Source organism: Talpa europaea (assembly GCF_964194135.1).
Source record: "Talpa europaea genome assembly, chromosome: 14".
Lineage (NCBI taxonomy): Eukaryota > Metazoa > Chordata > Mammalia > Eulipotyphla > Talpidae > Talpa > Talpa europaea.
This window is the reverse complement of record NC_140082.1, coordinates 64,923,251-64,943,120: the sequence shown is the minus strand read 5'-3', so window position 1 is coordinate 64,943,120 and position 19,870 is coordinate 64,923,251. Positions and strand designations below refer to the sequence as shown.

The 19,870-nt window shown below is 39.9% G+C and overlaps 1 protein-coding gene across 1 annotated transcript in view; it reads left to right on the top strand.

Moving 5' to 3' along the window:
- The window catches only part of CATSPERE (catsper channel auxiliary subunit epsilon), a gene marked incomplete at both ends in the record, with an annotated part of 196,717 nt that overhangs the window by 124,179 nt on the left and 52,668 nt on the right, over positions 1–19,870 (top strand). The window contains 2 exons of the mRNA XM_084254054.1: positions 4,837–4,912; positions 15,245–15,297. Coding sequence (XP_084110180.1) covers positions 4,837–4,912; positions 15,245–15,297 — 129 coding nt within the window. The remainder of the gene's footprint in view (positions 1–4,836; positions 4,913–15,244; positions 15,298–19,870) is intronic.

Genomic DNA, 19,870 nt, shown 5'->3' with positions numbered 1-19,870 from the left:
GAATAGCCAAAGCTCTCCTGAAAAAAAAAAGAAGGGAATGGAGGCATTACACTCCCAGACTTCAAACTATACTACAAAGCCATAATCATCAAAACTGCATGGTATTGGAACAAGAACAGACATACAGACCAATGGAATCGAATAGAAAATCCAGAAATAAACCCACAGATTTATGGTCAACTAATCTTTGACAAAGGAGCAAAGACTATGCAATGGAGCAAAGAAAGTTTGTTCAATAAATGGTGCTGGGAAAATTGGGTTGCAACATGCAAAAGAATGAAGCTTGACCACTCCCTCACACCATACACAAAAATCAACTCAAAGTGGATTAAAGAACTAGACATAAGACCTGAAACCATAAAATACATAGAAGGAAATATAGGCGAAACACTACATGATTTGCATATCAAAGACATCTTTACAGACACATCACCCAAAGCAGTGATAGTGAAGACAAAGATAAACAGCTGGGACTACATCAAATTAAAGAGCTTCTGCACAGCAAAAGAGACAATAACAAAAACAAAGAGAAACCCCACCAACTGGGAGAACATTTTTGCACACAGCACTAATGATAAAGGACTGATCACAAAAATCTGCAAAGAGCTGATGAGACTCAGCAACAACAAAGAAAATAATCCAGTCAAAAAATGGGCAGAAGAGCTAAAAAGAAACTTCTCTGAAGAGGAAATGCAAATGGCCAACAGACATATGAAAAAATGTTCAACATCACTTGTAATCAGGGAAATGCAAATCAACAGTACCATGAGATACCATCTTACACCAGTGAGAATGGCGCATATTAAAAAAACTAGCAACAACAAATGTTGGCGAGGGTGTGGAGAAAAAGGAACTCTCCTGCACTGTTGGTGGGAGTGCAAACTGGTCCAACCACTATGGAGAGCTGTGTGGAGATTTCTGGACCTACTAAACATAGAGCTTCCATATGATCCAGCAATTCCACTCCTAGGTATTTACCCAAAAGACACAGAAACATCAATTCCAAAGAACACCTGCACCCCTATGTTTATAGCAGCACTATTTACAATAGCTAAGCTTTGGAAACAGCCCAAATACCCCAAAATAGATGACTGGATCAAGAAGTTGTGGTCCATATATACCATGGAATATTACTCAGCATTCAAAAAAGATAAACACATGCAATTTGCAGCAACATGGATGGCGCTGGAAGGGATCATGCTCAGCGAAATAAACCAAAAAGAAAAAGAAAAATACCGGATGGTCTTACTCATAGCAGGAATCTAGAAAACTTAAATAAGGCACCAGGAAAATGAATAACTATAAGAAAGTGAAAATCAAAATCAACAAAAAACTATGAATCAGAGACACTTTTTTGGGGGTGGGGGGTTGGAGGGGAGGGATTGGGGTCGGAATGGGGGGTTTACAATTTTATGGGGGAATATAAAAATAAAATTTATTATTTAAAAAAATAAAATAAAATAAAATAAAAATTTCCAGGTTTAAAATTATTTTAGTGTTTGGATATATGTGAAATTAGTAGTCTTCTATAAAATGAAGAATACTCCTTGTAATTAAATGTAAACAAAACCTATGTAAAGGGCCTTATCCATCCAAATGTAGGTGCAAATAATGAGCTATTGCTTAATTCAGTATTGGGGGTGGGCATTTTTAAGGGAAGTCCATGGGTCTTGATATTTTTTATTGAATTTACTTATTTATTTTCTTACATCATTGTTCATTTTTTTTAAGGATTTATTTATTTATAGAAGAAATGGTAAGGCCAGAGGTGCAGGAGGGTGAGAGGATTCACCAGAGACAGAGCAAGGAACAGAACAGGCAGATGACCAAAATACACTGTTGAGGGGAGCAGCGGGTGAGACAGGAGACATCTGCCACAACATGTGGGAATCTCCCTGGCTGACCAGGAATGGAACCCACGCTGCAGAGGCTGCGGACAGCTTCACAGCATGGTGCTCAACCCAGTATGCCACTGGGGAGGCCACATCATTGTTCATTTTTGTACAGTATTTGTTTTCTCCCCTCAGGTGTAGTCCCTGTAGTTTTCCCACCACCACAGCATTAGTGATCCATCTCCATAGTCCCTTGTGCTCTTCCCTCTCCTCTTTGACCCCTCATCCTTACTCTCCCCTGCTGGATGCCTCAGATCTATGGTCAGGCAGCAAGATTTGTCTTTTCCTGATTCATTGTTCAGTTTCTCTATATTCCACATGTAAGTGAAACCATCCAGTTCAATAATTTTTGAGGATGTTTTATCATTAATTCCTAAACAATCTCTCCATATATCCTTAAGCAAAATGCTAGAACTTCAATGTCACTGAAAGGTTTTTTTTTTTTTTTTTTATGATTTATTTATTTATTTATGCATACAAGATCTGGGTACAGGCCAGAGATGCAGGGGGTGAGAGGACTCACCAGAGAGAGAGTGGGGAACAGAACAGGCAGATTGACTGAAATGCACTGCTGAGGGGAGCAGCGGGTGAGTCAGGAGAGGTCTGCTGCACCATGTGGGCTTCTCCCTGGCTGGGGATTGAACTCATGCTGCAGAGGCTGCGGATTGCTTTGTAGTGCGGTGCTTAACCCCTTGCACCACCAGGGAGGCCCCAGAAAGGTTTTAATATGAGTAGAATCAGTAGAAACCCCATCTTTGACTCTTGGAGCAAGATAGCAGTTAAGCACTTAATTTCTGGAGGAAGACTACCAAGCTGGAATTATGTCTAAGGCATTTGTATAGTTATTAAGTCCTCCTTCAATATTTTCTGGAAAAATAGCATTGCTTTTCTAGGGAAATGTCTATTTTTCTTTAGTCTGCTGCCATTCCAAGTGACTTTGGGTGCTCACGTTATGCCAAGTACTGTCTAATGTTCAAAATATAAGATGAGCAGTAGAGATAAAGTACTGCTTTCATGGAGTACATGAAGCATGAAGTACATGCTTCTAAAATGGGAGACGACAACAAGTAAATAAATAAATAAACAAGATAATTCCAAATAGTTATGACTATTATTTAACAGAATAAAACAGAATATAGTAGTACAGAGTGACCCAAAAGGATAAGGAGAAAATGCTGCTTTAGACAAAATACCTGAGAGAGGCTCAATTCACCTCTTTCCCACACAAAATTTTCTCATTTTTCCTTTTTTTTTAATAAAGATTTATTTATTTATGCATACAAGAACTGGGGTGTAAGCCAGAACTGTGGGGAGTGAGAGGATTCACCAGAGAGAGTAGGGAGCAAAACAGGCAGATCTACTGAAATACACTGCTGAGGGAAGCAGCAGGTGAGAAAGGAGAGTTCTGCTGTGCCATGTGGGTGGCTCCCTGTCTGAACAAGTGCTGCAGAGACTGTGGATAGCTTCACAGTGCTGTGTTTAACTCCTCGTACCACCAGGGAAGCCCTCTCTTGATTTTTCTAATGTGTGTCCCTATAGATATTTTTGGTATTGTGGACATTTGCCCAGTTACTATAGAAAACATACCAAATTGTCCAGGATACACAGGTCAGTCTGAGACTTGAGAAAAATAGCAAAAACACTGAATTGGTCACAATAAAGAGGAAAAAAATCTGATAAGAAAATTTATTTAGAAAATTGAAGATGAAATATTAACTTTAGTGTTATCTTTTACATATTTATACCATATTTCTGAAATTACCAAATCAAAGATTCCATCATATAAGAGAGAGAAAGTCCATTATTGGTAGTTATAATTATAAAATGCTTCTTGGCTTCAAAGTTATTAAATGAAAAAAATAGTATCTTAGAGTTAATGGAAAATAGTACAATGAGTTAAAAATATTAAAATGTGGGGCCTCCCAGATGGCACAAGAGGTTAAGTCTCAGCAGTATGAAACTATCAGCACCCACTGCAGCAAGTTTGATCCCCGGCCAGGGAGCTAACCCACATGGCACAGCAGACCTCTCCTGGCTCAGCCACTGCACCCCTCAGCAATGTATTTCAGTCAATCTGCCTGTTCTGCTCCCCACTCTGTCTCTGGTGAATCCTCTCATCCTCCGTACCTCTGGCCTACACCCCAATTCTTGTGTGCATAAATAAATAAATCTTTAAAAATATTAAAATGTGCTCATTCCATTCACATTTATAATATTTATATCTAATATATGTCTATATTAAAATGAAATTAATATTTGAAGTAAAGTGAGAACACTTGTTTGTTGTTAGTATTTCTGCATTTGTTTTCCAAATAATAATAAACTTAGCAGGGGAGAGGTGTGAGTAAAACTTTCAAAATTTCTTTTCTGATTTTGAGCCTTCGCATTTTACCTGAGCAGAAAATGATTATTGTGTACTTCAAAAACTAGAAATTATATCTGTCTCCCTTTTGATTCCACTCAGATCATATTAGACAGCATAATTTGTTTCAGAAAAATAATTCCATAACTTATTCTTCTATTTTCCAAAGGTGTTATCAATAGAAGGGAAAATTGTGTAGAAGCTAGAGAAGGAATGGCTGTTGTGGCTACGACCTGGTAATACCATCAAGGAGGAAGACAAGTTATCCACAGCAGAACCCCCTCCTGAAGGTGTTAAGGAAATGGGGAGGTTGAAATACTGACGGATGTTCATTTCCAATTCCCACAGTTAACCCTAGACTGGCCAAAATATGGACCAGCATGCAGGGGGACTGACCTCAAGGTCTGACCACAATATGCAGCTGCTCTGGCAGAAACAGCAAGCAGCCATGCACATCACCACTTTGTAGGAGCTTAGCATTCTTCATGGAGGATTCAGTCAGATCACGTGCTCTAGAGGAAGGTAGAGTTAGGCCTTTCCCCTTGTGAGTCTGTAATCAGCTGTATGTGTTGTTTCTCCTAGAGATGAGAACACGGGACTTATGCTTGTTCATATGAGACCTAGTGAAAATGGAAAAACATGCCCAATAGCCCAAAAGGTAAGTGACATGGGTCAAAATTTTTACTTCAGTAATACACAGATAGTAACCTAAATGGTATATATTATGTTCATACAATACCACTCCTCTAATAATTAGTAATGTTTTGTAAATGTTTCACTACAAAGAAAAATATTACTTTTAATTTGGAAACTGAAGATCAGATTTTTACCTTCCATGAGTTTGCCATCTAAAGTAAGATGTATAGGGCCTCCCCTGGTGGCGCAGCAGTTGAGCTCTGGGCTGCGAAACTGCCTGCAGTTTCTGCAGTGCCGGTTTGATCCCCGGGCAATGGGAGAGGGTCCCACATGGTGCAACAGACCTCTCCTGCCGCTCCCACTGCTCTCCTCAGCAGTGTATTTCGTCAGTCTGCCTGTTCTGTTCCCTGCTCTGGCTCTGGTGAATTCTCTCACCCTTCTGTGCTTCTGACTGTACCCAGTGCTTATATAAATAAATAAATAAATCTTAAAAAATAAATAAAGTAAGATATATATATACATACAAAAATGTAAAATTAGAGGTTGAACGGAGGATCAACATGGCGGCGAGGAAACGCTGCGAGTAAGTTAATAGGGAGGAAGTTAATAGGGAGGAAGAGCGGTAGGTTCCAGTGAGAACTGGGACATGGAAGATAAACGGGTGACTCCAGCAAACTACCTGAACAAGAAAGTTGCCATAAAAGAGGACTAGAAGGGAGGAAAGCTCAGAACCCTGCTACCCTCCCCCACCCACAAAGTCGGCACTCTCCGACCAACAGAAAGGAGGAAAAAACAAAAAAAATAAAACACCAACAAGAACAAACTATGCATCAAGCAGGACTGTGAGTGGAAAGGAACTATTTCAGCCACCACACCCCATGAACTGGAGCTATGGAGAACCCTGCAGGATTCGCTACGGAGGTGAGCAAATGGCTCCAGGCGCCATTAGAGAACAACAAAGACTCCTGGAGACCCTACAAACAGCCCAAAAAGGATATGCAGATCGCGGCTGCCCAGGTCCCCGCGCCTGCGACCTAGGCTTGGGGGAGACGCGTGGGGGCCCTCACTGAGGTGAATGTCCCTCACTGAGTAATCAGAAACCAGGTGCCCGGACACGGGAGCGGGGTGCAAAAGGCACCATTTCTGCGGACACTGAACTGGGCTACAGCCTGCGTCCTGGACCTGAGGGCTTTGGAACTGAGACTTGGGGCACGAAATTCGGGGCATGGGTTCCCCACGACGGTAGGGCACAAAGCAGACACAGCACCCCAAAGCCGTTGAGGCTTTCCCCACCACTCCCACTATGTTCCCCTGTCCCACGGGGTAAACAAAACAGCTCCCCAAGGACACTAGGAGAGATCTCTGGAACCACCTAGCAACCAAAAAAAAAAAAAAAAAATCACCAACACCCCATAAAATAGGGACCTTTCTTCAGTAAAGACTGCTTGAAACTGGCAGAAGGCTCCCAGAGGAGTCAGAAGTGAGCTGGGAAATTCACCCAAGCCAGGCCCCTTCTGACCAGCAGTCCGAGCCCAGAGGGGGAGCGGGCACCCATGGCTGGGGCAGATCCAGCGTGCAGGAGAGTGTGCCTGTCTCCAAATCTCCATTTTAGAATAGGGACCTTTCTTCAATAAAGACTGCTTGAAACTGGCAGAAGGCTCCTGGAGGAGCCAGAGGTGAGCTGGGAAGTTTGCCCATGCCAGGCCCCTTCAGGCCAGCAGTCCGAACCCAGAGTGGGAGCGGGCACCCACGGCTGGGGCAGGCCGGGCACGTGGAAGAGTGTGCCTGTCTCCAAAGCGCCATTTTAGAACAGGGATCTTTCTTCAATAAAGACTGCTTGAATCTGGCAGAAGACTCCCCATGGAGCCAAAAGGAGAAGGTTCCCTGCGCAGTCAGAGGTGAACTGAAGGCCCCCTCAAGGCTGGCCCCACCTGGCACAAAGTCGGATCCCAGAGGAGGATCCAGAGATTTGGAACCCAGAGTGCAATCTAGCTGCCCCACCTCCAGAGAAGTCTGTGGGACTTCAAGACGCACATTTGTAATTAAACACAGAAGGAGGAGAGATTCTGTGACAGTGACCATTAACATACTCAAAGTACCACTGCCTCACTAGACTTCTGGCATAACATTTTTGACTCGTTTGGATTGCCAGTTTCTGAAACTCCCAAAAGAACACACCAAAAAGATGCCAGCCAGAACCAGCGGCACAGTGTCCCAACACATAGGGCAAATTAGAAGACAGGCAGTAGGGAAACGAAAAACTACAAGCAAAGTAGCAATGCCTCAGAAAAAAGACACACCACAAAAAAACAAACAACAACAACAAAAAAAAAACACTGACCAGTTTGCAACTACGGTGACCTGGAAGAACTTCTGAGACTTCCAGAAAAAGAAGTTAAAATTGCCGTGATGAAAAAACTGATGGAAGACATTAAGGAAAACAACACTCAGAAGAATGAAATTGAGTCCCTAAAGAAATGCAGGAGATCAAAAATTAATGGAGGCGCTAAAGAACTCTGGGAAAAGCAATGAAAGCAGAATAGATAAAATGGAAGAACAAATAAGTACTCTTGAAGACACAGAAATAAAAAGAACCAAAACAGAAAAGGAAAGAGAAGTACGAAGGAAAAAGAATGAAGAAAGACTTCGGGAACAATCTGACTCCATGAGGAAAGGAAATATAAGCGTTATAGGAATCCCAGAAGGAGAGGAGAGAGATGTAGGAACAGAGAAAATATTCAAGGAAATAATTGAAGAGAACTTTCCAAACGTGAAGAAGGAGTTGAAAATTGATATACAAGAAGCAAGAAGAACACCAAACTTCCATGACAAAAGGAAAAAAACAGCAAGACAAATAAGAGTAAAGCTCCCAAGAATCCTGGACAAGGAAAAAATAATGAAGCTGACAAGAGGGAAGAAACAGATAACATTCAAAGGAAAACCAATCAGACTGACATCAGACTTCTCCGAAGAAACACTACGGGCAAGGAGAGAGTGGAGGGACATAGTCAACAGACTCCAAGAAAACAGATGCCAACCAAGAATACTCTATCCCGCAAAGCTCTCCTTCCTCTATGAAGAAAGAATAAGGACCTTCCCAGACAAACAGAAACTCTGGAATTTCATTACGACTAAACCCCCACTCCAAAAAATACTACAAGGAGTCCTAAAGCCAGAACCTCAGAGGGACGAATAACAATGAAAGAGGGCCAAAAAAAAAAAAGTATTAAAAGAATAAATAAATAAAATCAAAGGAAAGACAAACACAATGGCAAACACAGATGCTAACATATCAATATTAACTCTAAATGTAAATGGACTAAACTCTTCAATAAAAAGACATAGAGATGCAGGCTGGATTAAGAAACAAAACACAACCTTTTGCTGTCTCCAGGAAACACATTTAGCTACAAAAGATAAAAATAGACTCAAAGTTAAAGGATGGAAAACAATCCTATAAGCAAATGGACCAAATAAGAAAGCAGGAACAGCTATACTTATATCAGATAAAACAGATTTCAAACTCAATAAGATAAAAAGAGACCCCAATGGTCACTACATTATCATCAAGGGGACAATAATTCAAGAAGAAATAATGCTCATTAACATATATTCACCAAACGAAGGAGCACCAAAATATATCAGACAACTATTATCATCTTGAAAACAGATATCAGAGAAAACACATCGTAGTGGGAGACTTCAACACACCACTATCAACAATGGATAGATCAACGAGACAAAAAACAAGTAAAGGCACTAAATCTCTAAATAAGGATCTAGAGTGCTTAGGCTTAAGAGACATCTGTAGAACACTAAACCCCAAAAAATTTGAGTACACATTTTTCTCAAGCACACATGGATCATTCTCCAGGATCAATCACATACTGGGACCCAAGACAAACATCAACAGATACACCAAGATTGAAATCATATCAACTATCTTTTTTGACCATGAAGGCATCAAACTAGAAATAAACCATAAAAAGAAGGGAAGGAAATCTCCTACCTCATGGAGATTGAAAACCACACTACTGAAAGACCACTGGACTAATGAGGAGATCAAAGAAAAATTAAAAAATTCTTTGAATTGAATGACAAGGAGGACACCAATTTCCTAAATGTATGGGATGCAGCAAAAGCAGTAATAAGAGGAAAATATATAGCAATAGAGGTTCACATCAAGAAACAAGAAAGAACTCAAAGAAACAACCTAATCTCAAAGCTCAAAGATCTAGAAAAAGAACAACCAAAAAAAAAAAAAACCCAAAACCAGTAGAAGAAAAGAAATAATAAAAACCAAAGCAGAAATAAATGAAATTGAAACTAAAAAAAAAAAATCCAAAAGATCAATGAAACCAAGAGCTGGTTCTTTGAAAAAATCAATAAAATAGACAAACCCGTAGCCAGGCTCACAAAGGAAAAAAGGGAGAAAGCACAAATAAACAGGATCATAAATGAAAGAGGAGAAATCACAACGGACACAGCAGAAATCAAAAGAATAATCAGAAACTACTATGAACAGTTATATGGAAACAAGCTCAACAATCTAGAGGAGATGGACAAATTCCTACAACTCTACAATCACCCAAAGCTAGATAAAGAAGAAATAGAACACCTAAACAGACCAATTACAAGCAGCAAAATTGAAATGGTAATCAAAAACCTCCCTAAAAACAAAAGCCCAGGACGTGATGGATTCACAAATGAATTCCACCAAACGTTCAGAAATGAATTAGTGCCTATCCTTAACAAACTCTTCCCAAAAATTGAGAAGGAAGGGATAATACCAAACACGTTCTATGAAGCCAACATTACACTAATACCAAAACCAAACAAGGACAACACAAAAAAAGAAAACTACAGGCCAATCTCCCTAATGAACACTGATGCAAAAATCCTCAATAAAATTTTAGCTATCAGAAGCCAACAATGTATCCATAAGATAATTCACCACGACCAAGTAGGATTCATTCCAGGGACACAAGGATGGTTCAACATCTCAAAATCAATCAACTTTATCCAACACATCAACAAAAAGAAATATAAAAAACATATGATAATATCAATAGATGCTGAGAAAGCATTCGACAAAGTGCAACACCCATTCATGATAAAAGCCCTTCAAACTCTTGGGATACGAGGAACATACCTCAACATCATAAAGGCCATCTATGACAAGCCAACAGCCAGTATCATTCTCAATGGTGAAAAGCTGAAAGCAATTCCATTAAGATCTGGAACAAGACAAGGATGTTTACTCTCACCACTGCTTTTCAATAAAATACTGGAAGTCCTAGCTAGAGCAATAAGACAAGAGAAAGACATACAAGGAATTCAAATAGGAAAAGAAGTCAAACTATCACTGTTTGCAGATGATATGATAATAGACCCAAAACCCCAAAAACTCCACAGAAAAGCTAATTCAACTAATCAGTTCAGTAAAGTGGCAGGATACAAAATCAACACACAAATATCAGTAGCCTTCCTATACACAAACAATAAATCTGAAGAAGAAGAAATCAAAAAAAACCATCCCTTTTATAATTGAAACAAAATAAATCAAATTCTTGGAAATAAATCTAATGAAAGAGGTAAAGGACCTATACAAAGAAAACTATAAAACACTGTTAAAAGACATAGAAGAAGACACAAAGAAATGGAAAGACATCCTCTGCTCATGGATTGGAAGAATTAACATCATCAAAATGGCCATCCTACCAAAAGCAATATACAGATTCAATGGTATTCCAATAAAAATCTCAATGACATTCTTCAAAGAAATAGAAGAATTATTGATGAAATTCATATGCAATCACCAAAAACCCCAAATAGCCAAAGCTCTCCTGAAAAAAAAAAAGAAGGGAATGGAGGAATCACACTCCCAGACTTCAAACTTTACTACAAAGCCATAATCATCAAAACTGCCTGGTATTGGAATAAGAACAGACACACAGACCAATGGAATCGAATAGAAAATCCAGAAATAAACCCACAGATTTATGCTCAACAAATCTTTGACAAAGGAGCAAAGAATATGCATTGGAGCAAAGAAAGTTTGTTCAATAAATGGTGCTGGGAAAACTGGGTCACTACATGCAAAAGAATGAAGCTTGACTACTACCTCACACCATGCACAAAAAACAACTCAAAATGGATTAAAGAACTAGACATAAGACCTGAAATCATAAAATACATAGAAGGAAATATAGGCAAAACACTCCATGATATGCACATCAAAGACATCTTTACAGACACATCACCCAAAGCAGTGATAGTGAAGGCAAAGATAAACAGCTGGGACTGCATCAAATTAAAGAGCTTCTGCACAGACAGTAACCAAAACAAAGATAAACCCCCTGACTGGGAGAACATTTTTGCACCCAACACTAATGATAAAGGACTGATCACAAAAATCTACAAAGTGCTGATGAGACTCAACAAAAACAAAGAAAATAATCCAGTCAAAAAATGGGCAGAAGAGCTAAAAAGAAACTTCTCTGAAAAGGAAATGCAAATGGCCAACAGGCATATGAAAAAATGTTCAACATCACTTGTAATCAGGGAAATGCAAATCAAAACTATAATGAGATACCATCTCACACCAGTGAGAATGGCACATATTAAAAAAACTAGCAATAACAATTGTTGGCGAGGTTGTGGAGAAAAAGGAACTCTCCTGCACTGTTGGTGAGAGTGCAAACTGGTCCAACCACTATGGAGAGCTGTGTGGAGATTTCTGGACCTACTAAACATAGAGCTTCCATATGATCCAGCAATTCCACTCCTAGGTATTTACCCAAAGGACACAGAAAGAGCACCTGCACCCCTGTGTTTATAGCAGCACCTGCACCCCTGTGTTTATAGCAGCACTATTTACAATAGCTAAGCTTTGGAAACAGCCCAAATGCCCAAAAATAGATGACTGGATCAAGAAGATGTGGTACATATACACCATGGAAAATTACTCAGCATTCAAAAAGATAAACACATGCAATTTGCAGCAACATGGATGGCGCTGGAAGGGATCATGTTCAGGGAAATAAGCCAGAAAGAAAAAGAAAAATACCGGATGGTCTCACTCATAGCAGGAATCTAGAAAACTTAAATAAGGGACCAGGAAGAAGAATAACTATATGAAAGAAAATATCAAAATCAAGAAACAACTATGAACCAGAGACATTCTATGGGGGTTGGGGGGCGGGGAAAGGAAGGCTTGGGGTCAAAATAAGAGGGTTGCAATTTTATGGGGAATATAAAAATAAAATTTAAAAAAAAGTAAAATTATTACTATTTGAAGATAAAACTGCATAAAAGAAAACTGAAAGTAATGAGAACTGACATTAGATATGGTTTGTCAAAGAAGACTGCCAGTCAAGTCTATATTTGTCTTCTTTTATATAAAAAAAAATCATGACTTTCTCATTCAAAACCAAAAATTTGCATGATTATATTTTAGTCTCTTTGCTAAGTAATGAGAGTTACAGAGATGATAAGAGAGAGTCCCTTCCCTAAAGGTAAACATAAGCTACTTTAAGAGAACGTAAGATACACAGTTATCAAAGAATCCCCAAGGAAAGAGTGAACAATCTTGACTGGGAGAGAAAGGTGAAAAGATAATTCATACAATGGCTGTTTAAGGATACAAGTTGAGGGCCCCCCTGGGGGTGCAGGCGGTTGAGCGCAGTGCTGCGGAGCTGTCCACAGCCTCTGCAGCACAGGTTTGATTCCCAGTCGGCCAGCGAGGGTCCCACATGGCGCCGCAGACCTCTCCTGTCTCACCTGCTTCTCCTCTTGGCAGTGTATTTCGTCAGTCTGCCTGTTCTGCTCCCCGCTCTGTCTCTGGTGAATCCTCTCACCCTCCTGCACCTCTGGCCTCTACTCCTGTTCTTGTGTGCATGAATAAATAAATCTTAAAAAAAAAAAAAAAGAATACAAGTTGAACAGGCAGATGCAAATGAAAATTGAGGAAAAGTCAGATACAAAATCACAGCAACATGAAATCGCAGCGGGGTAAGCACAAGTGTTAGGAAATTTAACGCAAATTCTTAAGCATCACCATCTGCTTTGAATCTTTGCTCCACCCTGTGAGACACCTCCTCTCTTCATTCCTTCTCAGCCTAACTATATTCTATGAGCATATATTGAATGCCTATGCCCAGCCCCAGGCATAACACAATGAATAGCCACATGAAGAATTCAGCATTAAACAAGACATGTGCCCTACACTTCAGGACCTCGGCACAAGGAACCTGTTCCATCAGGGCAAGTTTCATGAATTCAGAGGGAGCCCTGAACTGATGCAGAAGTGACCCACCCCTGAGCACTGTTGAACACATACTGCTTCCCCAGGAAACTGCCTGCAAGTGCAAACCCATCACTGCCCTGCCTGCCTACCATGCCAGCTACACAGCTTAATCTGTAGAGAAAGCAAGAAATAGAACCTAACAAGTTCCTCCCCAACCTAGGTCTGTATTTCCTATCTTCAGTTGCTATGCCGCTCAACCTTATTCATATAGGATGCCTTCCTGAACATCACAGTTATCCTCCATTCCTTTCTCTGACTAGTCAATACATTAATTAGGGATCCCTATTAACCCTTCCCTTCCCAGTCCAGCCATTGTAAAGTAGGTTAATCTAACCTGAGTTCAGATTCAAATGGCTTAGTCCACGGCCCACTTGGGCCAACAGCTTTAGCTAGAGCCTAACTGGACATGTCTGTGGAACATGATTCTGTATATGTGTACCAAGCCCCAGGCCCTGTGTCTCTACAATATTTATCTGATAGGTTTACTGGTGGGTATGGGAACAAAAAGTTCTACCATTTACTGAGTTGAGCAAGTTATTAAACACTTTTAAGTCTCAGCTGCCTCATTCACACAAGTGAATTATAACCTCTATCTCACTGTATTTATCTATTCCATTGAAAGTATAAATTGATAAATTTTATATAATGTGCCCAAAACAGAGCCTGTCATAGAGTAATCATTGTTACTATTGTTTTCTTCCTTCTATTTCTTCCTGGAACACCCAAAGACAGACAGTTAAAGTCCAGACACCTACTGTGCCCATTGCAGGTATTTTGTATTGACCCACCCACTGAAATGTAATAAAGACATATGCAATAGCTTTTTTAGGTAACAGGAAAATGTGGCTTTGTTGAGATAGTGCCTCTAGCTGTTCCACAAAACCAAACCTGTATATAACTAAAAAATAGGCTCTCAGCTACTGGGACCCTTCTTTGTTCATCTACACCTACCATTAGGCAAGTCCTGGGGGAAAAGGGTTCAGGTCTACAGCAGCAGGTACCCTAGAAAACAGCTTATTCCTGCTTCTCACACACTGTACCCACATCTCCTGTCAACATCTATCTGCAGGTCAATTCATATTTTTAGTTCCAGACATAGTTGTTGATTCTGAGTCTAAGGGTAATCTTAAACTGGAAGACAAGGGATATTACAAATAAGATTGACAAAAGTTCCTGAATGAGACATTTGAGAAGCTCAGTTAGCCTTGTATGGATAATTTAGTAAAGATAAAGGGCAGGTCCGTCTTTCTGAGTACTTTTGTTGGGAAAACAGAGATGTAATGATAGTGGACTGCAAGGAAAGCCCCAGTGGGTAGGGCTGTTGAGAGAACAAGTCAGTCTTATGGGCGAGAGCAGGAAATAAAGTTCATGAAGTCTTGCTGTGGAGGATGCCTTCCAAATGGAACCCGGAATGTCTTGGTTTAACAGGGACAACAGTTTAAATACATTAAGCTTGGCTGAGAATTATCTATCCTTTTGATCTCCAAGCCCCTCTTTAGGTAAGGAGTATTCTGTTTTCCCAGATTTACTTTATAGAATATGTAACACACATGACGTGTTTCGGACAGAATGAAAATATTCAAATTCCACAGAGAAATCCAGAATGGGGAGGCGTAGACAAAGTCAGCAAGGTGTCGTGACCTCAGGTAGAAAGAGTAGTCACGTCAGTATAGGAAGATCCAGGACTTTGGCTAAAAAGAAGTTAATAGCTGGAGCTGTTACAGACACTTGACAGCTGAGTCAGGTGTGTACAGAGTTGATAGGCTTCATTGTAGAGGTGCTGGGAAGAAAGTGAGATTGGATCTGCTCTCAGAGGTACTCATGTAAGAAAGCAAAAAAAAAAAACCCAATCTGTGGGTCTCATGAGCAGTAAGAATGAAAGGAAGCAGAGAGACGGAGGAAGGTGATCAAACAGAGGAAAAGAGCACAAAGCACAAAATTCTACATTAAAAAAAAAAGATTTCAAATGTAAATTGCTATTAGCCTTAGTAATTAGTTTATAGACTCAGAACCACCGAACTTACAACCTAAATTACTTCATTTTAGGTATTCCAAATCGCTGTTGGCTGTGACACTTCTAAATACATTGCTATTAAAGGGCAAGTATATTTCCATTTGACCTGTCTCTTATTTTAAATGGTAATAACAAGTAACATTTATTGAACATTTTCTATTGCCGAGCCCTGCTTTTAATATAGTAAGTTAAATTAACCCCTGCGGTGAAGCTTTGAAGTAGGTGCTATTAGGACACTAGTTCACAATGACAAAGGCCCGTGTAATGTCACCTGCCTGAGATCACAAAGCTAGCAAGCAGCCAGAGGGAGGACTGAGCCCCAGCCATAGGCTCTTGAGTCTGTGTTGTGCTTTTGTTATCTATTGCCATCCTCAAAACTTAATGCTCCAAACCAACAATTTATTATTGTTTCTCAAGGTGTGTGAGGTAACTGGGCTCTCAAGTAGCTGTGATCAGATTGTGACAGTCCAATTGTGACAGAATCAACTGGACATATAAAATAGCTTCCCCCACCCCCTGATTTTGGCACCTCAGTAGGGATGGCTAGAGTATCCCTACTGCCTGTCCTCTAGGGGCTGCCTGCCCTCTCTTCTCTGTCTCCACACAAACTCTCAGTGTGGGTAGCTCAGCGTCCTCACAGCGTCACAGGCTCAGGATCATGAGCTTGTGAAATCACTGGATTTCAGCTTACGTAGCAGCTGCCTTCCCTCTGTGTAAACCAAAGACTCAAGGAGCTGTAAAGTTTCAGGTCTCCCTCATGCCACAGGGGCTAAGTCTCATGCTATCAAACTATCGCCAGCCACTCTGCATGAGTTTGATCCCCAGCCAAGGAGCTAACCCACATAGTACAGCAGACCCACCTGTTCTCCCCGCTCTGTCTCTGGTGAATCCTCTCACTCCCCTCCTCACACCTCTGGGTTCTTGTATGCACTCCCAGTTCTTGTATGCATAAATGAATAAAAATGATTTTTTTTAAGATTTATTTATTTATTTACACAAGCACTGGGTACAGTCAGAAGCGCAGGAGGGTGAGAGAATTCACCAGAGCCAGAGCAGGGAGCAGAACAGACAGACTGACGAAATACACTGCTGAGGGGAGCAGCAGGCGTGGCAGGAGAGGTCTGCGCGCCATGCGGGACCCTCGCCAGTGGCCGGGGATCGAGCCAGAGCTGCAGAGGCTGCCTGTGGGCAGCTTTGCACCCCAGCACTCAACTGCTGCGCCACCAGGGAGGCCCTAAAAATGATTCTTTTTTTTTTTTTTTTTTTTTTTTTTTTTTCCCAGAAGTAATGTTCCCACCTGCATGCAGGAGTAGTCCACAGCCTGACTCTCCCAGCTTTGTGGAGGGGATTTGTTTTTGCACTGCTCGATGCCCAGTTGGTCAAGGAGAAGCCCAATGGGTCACTTGCCAGTGCTGTAGGCAGCAGAGTTAAGGCTGGCACCTTATGCTCTGTGCAAAAGAATCAACTTAGAAGAGGGGGTGGATAGGAGACTGGAATCCATTACTTCATTCATTTATTTTTTTTTTTTTTTTATAAATTTTATTGTTATATTCCCCATACAATTGCAGCCCCCCATTCTGACCCCAATCCCTCCCCTCCCGCCCCCGCCCCCCTAAAAGTGTCTCTGGTTCATAGTTTTTTGTTGATTTTGATTTTCACTTTCTTATAGTTATTCATTTTCCTGGTCCCTTATTTAAGTTTTCTAGATTCCTGCTATGAGTGAGACCATCCGGTATTTTTCTTTTTCTTTTTGGCTTATCTAAAAATGATTCTTAAAAGAAAAAAGCTGTGAAGTTTCTATTCACCTGGCCTTGAAGGCTATGCAGCATCACTTTTCTACATCCTGTTGGAATTGGACCTGTCTTTTTAAGTTTTAAAACAAATAGTGAACTGTATGCTAATTACTAGTGATACTGTTAGTGTAATGACTGACATGCCCATAATAAATCCAAAATTGAATTTACATTGGTGTCCAAATACAAATTTTCAAAAATTGTCCAAGCCAAATTTGTTTGACCTTCGTGCCAAGTCAAATATTACATTTAAATCATAATATAAAAGGAAAGAATTAACCTCTTTCTCCATTACCATGATTTTTCTCCACCTTCCTTTTTATTTTTTTTTTTTATTTTCATGTATACATTTAATTTTTCATAGTTTGACACTATTTTTTACATCATTGTTTCAGTGTCCTTGTCTTATTTGAATGTGTTTTTTTTTTTTTTTTTTTTTTTTTATAAATTTTATTGTTATATTCCCCATACAATTGCAGCCCCCCATTCTGACCCCAATCCCTCCCCTCCCGCCCCCGCCCCCCTAAAAGTGTCTCTGGTTCATAGTTTTTTGTTGATTTTGATTTTCACTTTCTTATAGTTATTCATTTTCCTGGTCCCTTATTTAAGTTTTCTAGATTCCTGCTATGAGTGAGACCATCCGGTATTTTTCTTTTTCTTTTTGGCTTATTTCGCTGAGCATGATCCCTTCCAGCGCCATCCATGTTGCAGCAAATTGCATGTGTTTATCTTTTTTGAATGCTGAGTAATATTCCATGGTATATATGTACCACATCTTCTTGATCCAGTCATCTATTTTTGGGCATTTGGGTTGTTTCCAAAGCTTAGCTATTGTAAACAGTGCTGCTATAAACATAGGGGTGCAGGTGTTCTTTGGAATTGATGTTTCTGTGTCCTTTGGGTAAATACCTAGGAGTGGAATTGCTGGGTCATATGGAAGCTCTATGTTTAGTAGGTCCAGAAATCTCCACACAGCTTTCCACAGTGGTTGGACCAGTTTGAACTCCCACCAACAGTGCAGAAGAGTTCCTTTTTCTCCACACCCTCGCCAACATTTGTTGTTGCTAGTTTTTTTAATATGTGCCATTCTCACTGGTGTAAGATGGTATCTCATGGTAGTTTTGATTTGCATTTCCCTGATGACAAGTGATGTTGAACATTTTTTCATATGCCTGTTGGCCATTTGCATTTCCTCTTCAGAGAAGTTTCTTTTAAGCTCTTCTGCCCATTTTTTGACTGGATTATTTTCTTTGTTGTTGTTGAGTCTCATCAGCTCTTTGCAGATTTTTGTGATCAGTCCTTTATCATTAGTGTTGGGTGCAAAAATGTTCTCCCAGTTGGTGGGGTTTCTCTTTGTTTTTGTTATTGTCTCTTTTGCTGTGCAAAAGCTCTTTAATTTGATATAGTCCCAGCTGTTTATCTTTGCCTTCACTATCACTGCTTTGGGTGATGTGTCTGTAAAGATGTCTTTGATGTGCAAATCACGTAGTGTTTCACCTATATTTCCTTCTATATATTTTATGGTTTCAGGTCTTATGTCTAGTTCTTTAATCCATTTTGAGTTGATTTTTGTGTATGGTGTGAGGTGGTGGTCAAGCTTCATTCTTTTGCATGTAGCGACCCAGTTTTCCCAGCACCATTTATTGAACAAACTTTCTTTGCTCCGATGCATAGTCTTTGCTCCTTTGTCAAAGATTAGTTGACCATAAACCTGTGGGTTTATTTCTGGATTTTCTATTCGATTCCATTGGTCTGTATGTCTGTTCTTGTTCCAATACCATGCGGTTTTGATGATTATGGCTTTGTAGTATAGTTTGAAGTCTGGGAGTCTGATGCCTCCATTCCCTTCTTTTTTTTTCAGGAGAGCTTTGGCTATTCGGGGTTTTTTGTGATTCCATATGAATTTCATCAATAATTGTTCTATTTCTTTGAAGAATGACATTGAAATTTTGATTGGAATAGCATTGAATCTGTATATTGCTTTTGGAAGGATGGCCATTTTAATAATGTTTATTCTTCCAATCCATGAGCAGGGGATGTCTCTCCATTTCTTTGTGTCTTCTTCTATTTCTTTTAACAGTGTTTTATAGTTTTCTTTGTATAGGTCCTTTACCTCTTTGGTTAGATTTATTCCCAAATATTTGATTTTTTTTGTTTCAATAACAAAAGGGATGGTCTTTTTGATTTCTTCTTCTTCAGATTTATTGTTTGTGTATAGGAAGGCTACTGACTTTTGCGTGTTGATTTTGTATCCTGCCACTTTACTGAACTGATTGATGAGTTGAATTAGCTTTTCTGTGGAGTTTTTGGGGTTCTCTATGTATAATATCATATCGTCTGCAAATAGTGATAGTTTGACTTCTTCTTTTCCTATTTGGATTCCTTGGATGTCTTTCTCTTGTCTTATTGCCCTGGCTAGGACTTCCAGTATTATATTGAAAAGCAATGGTGAGAGTGGACATCCTTGTCTTGTTCCAGATCTTAATGGAATTGCTTTCAGCTTTTCACCATTGAGAATGATACTGGCTGTTGGCTTGTCATAGATGGCCTTTATGATGTTGAGGTATGTTCCTTGTATCCCAAGAATTTCAAGGGCTTTTATCATGAATGGGTGTTGCACTTTGTCGAAAGCTTTCTCAGCATCTATTGATATTATCATATGGTTTTTATATTTCTTTTTGTTGATGTGTTGGATAACGTTGATTGATTTTCGGATGTTAAACCATCCTTGTGCCCCTGGAATGAATCCAACTTGGTCGTGGTGAATTATCTTATGGATACATTGTTGGATTCTGATAGCTAAAATTTTATTGAGGATTTTTGCATCAGTGTTCATTAGGGAGATTGGCCTGTAGTTTTCCTTTT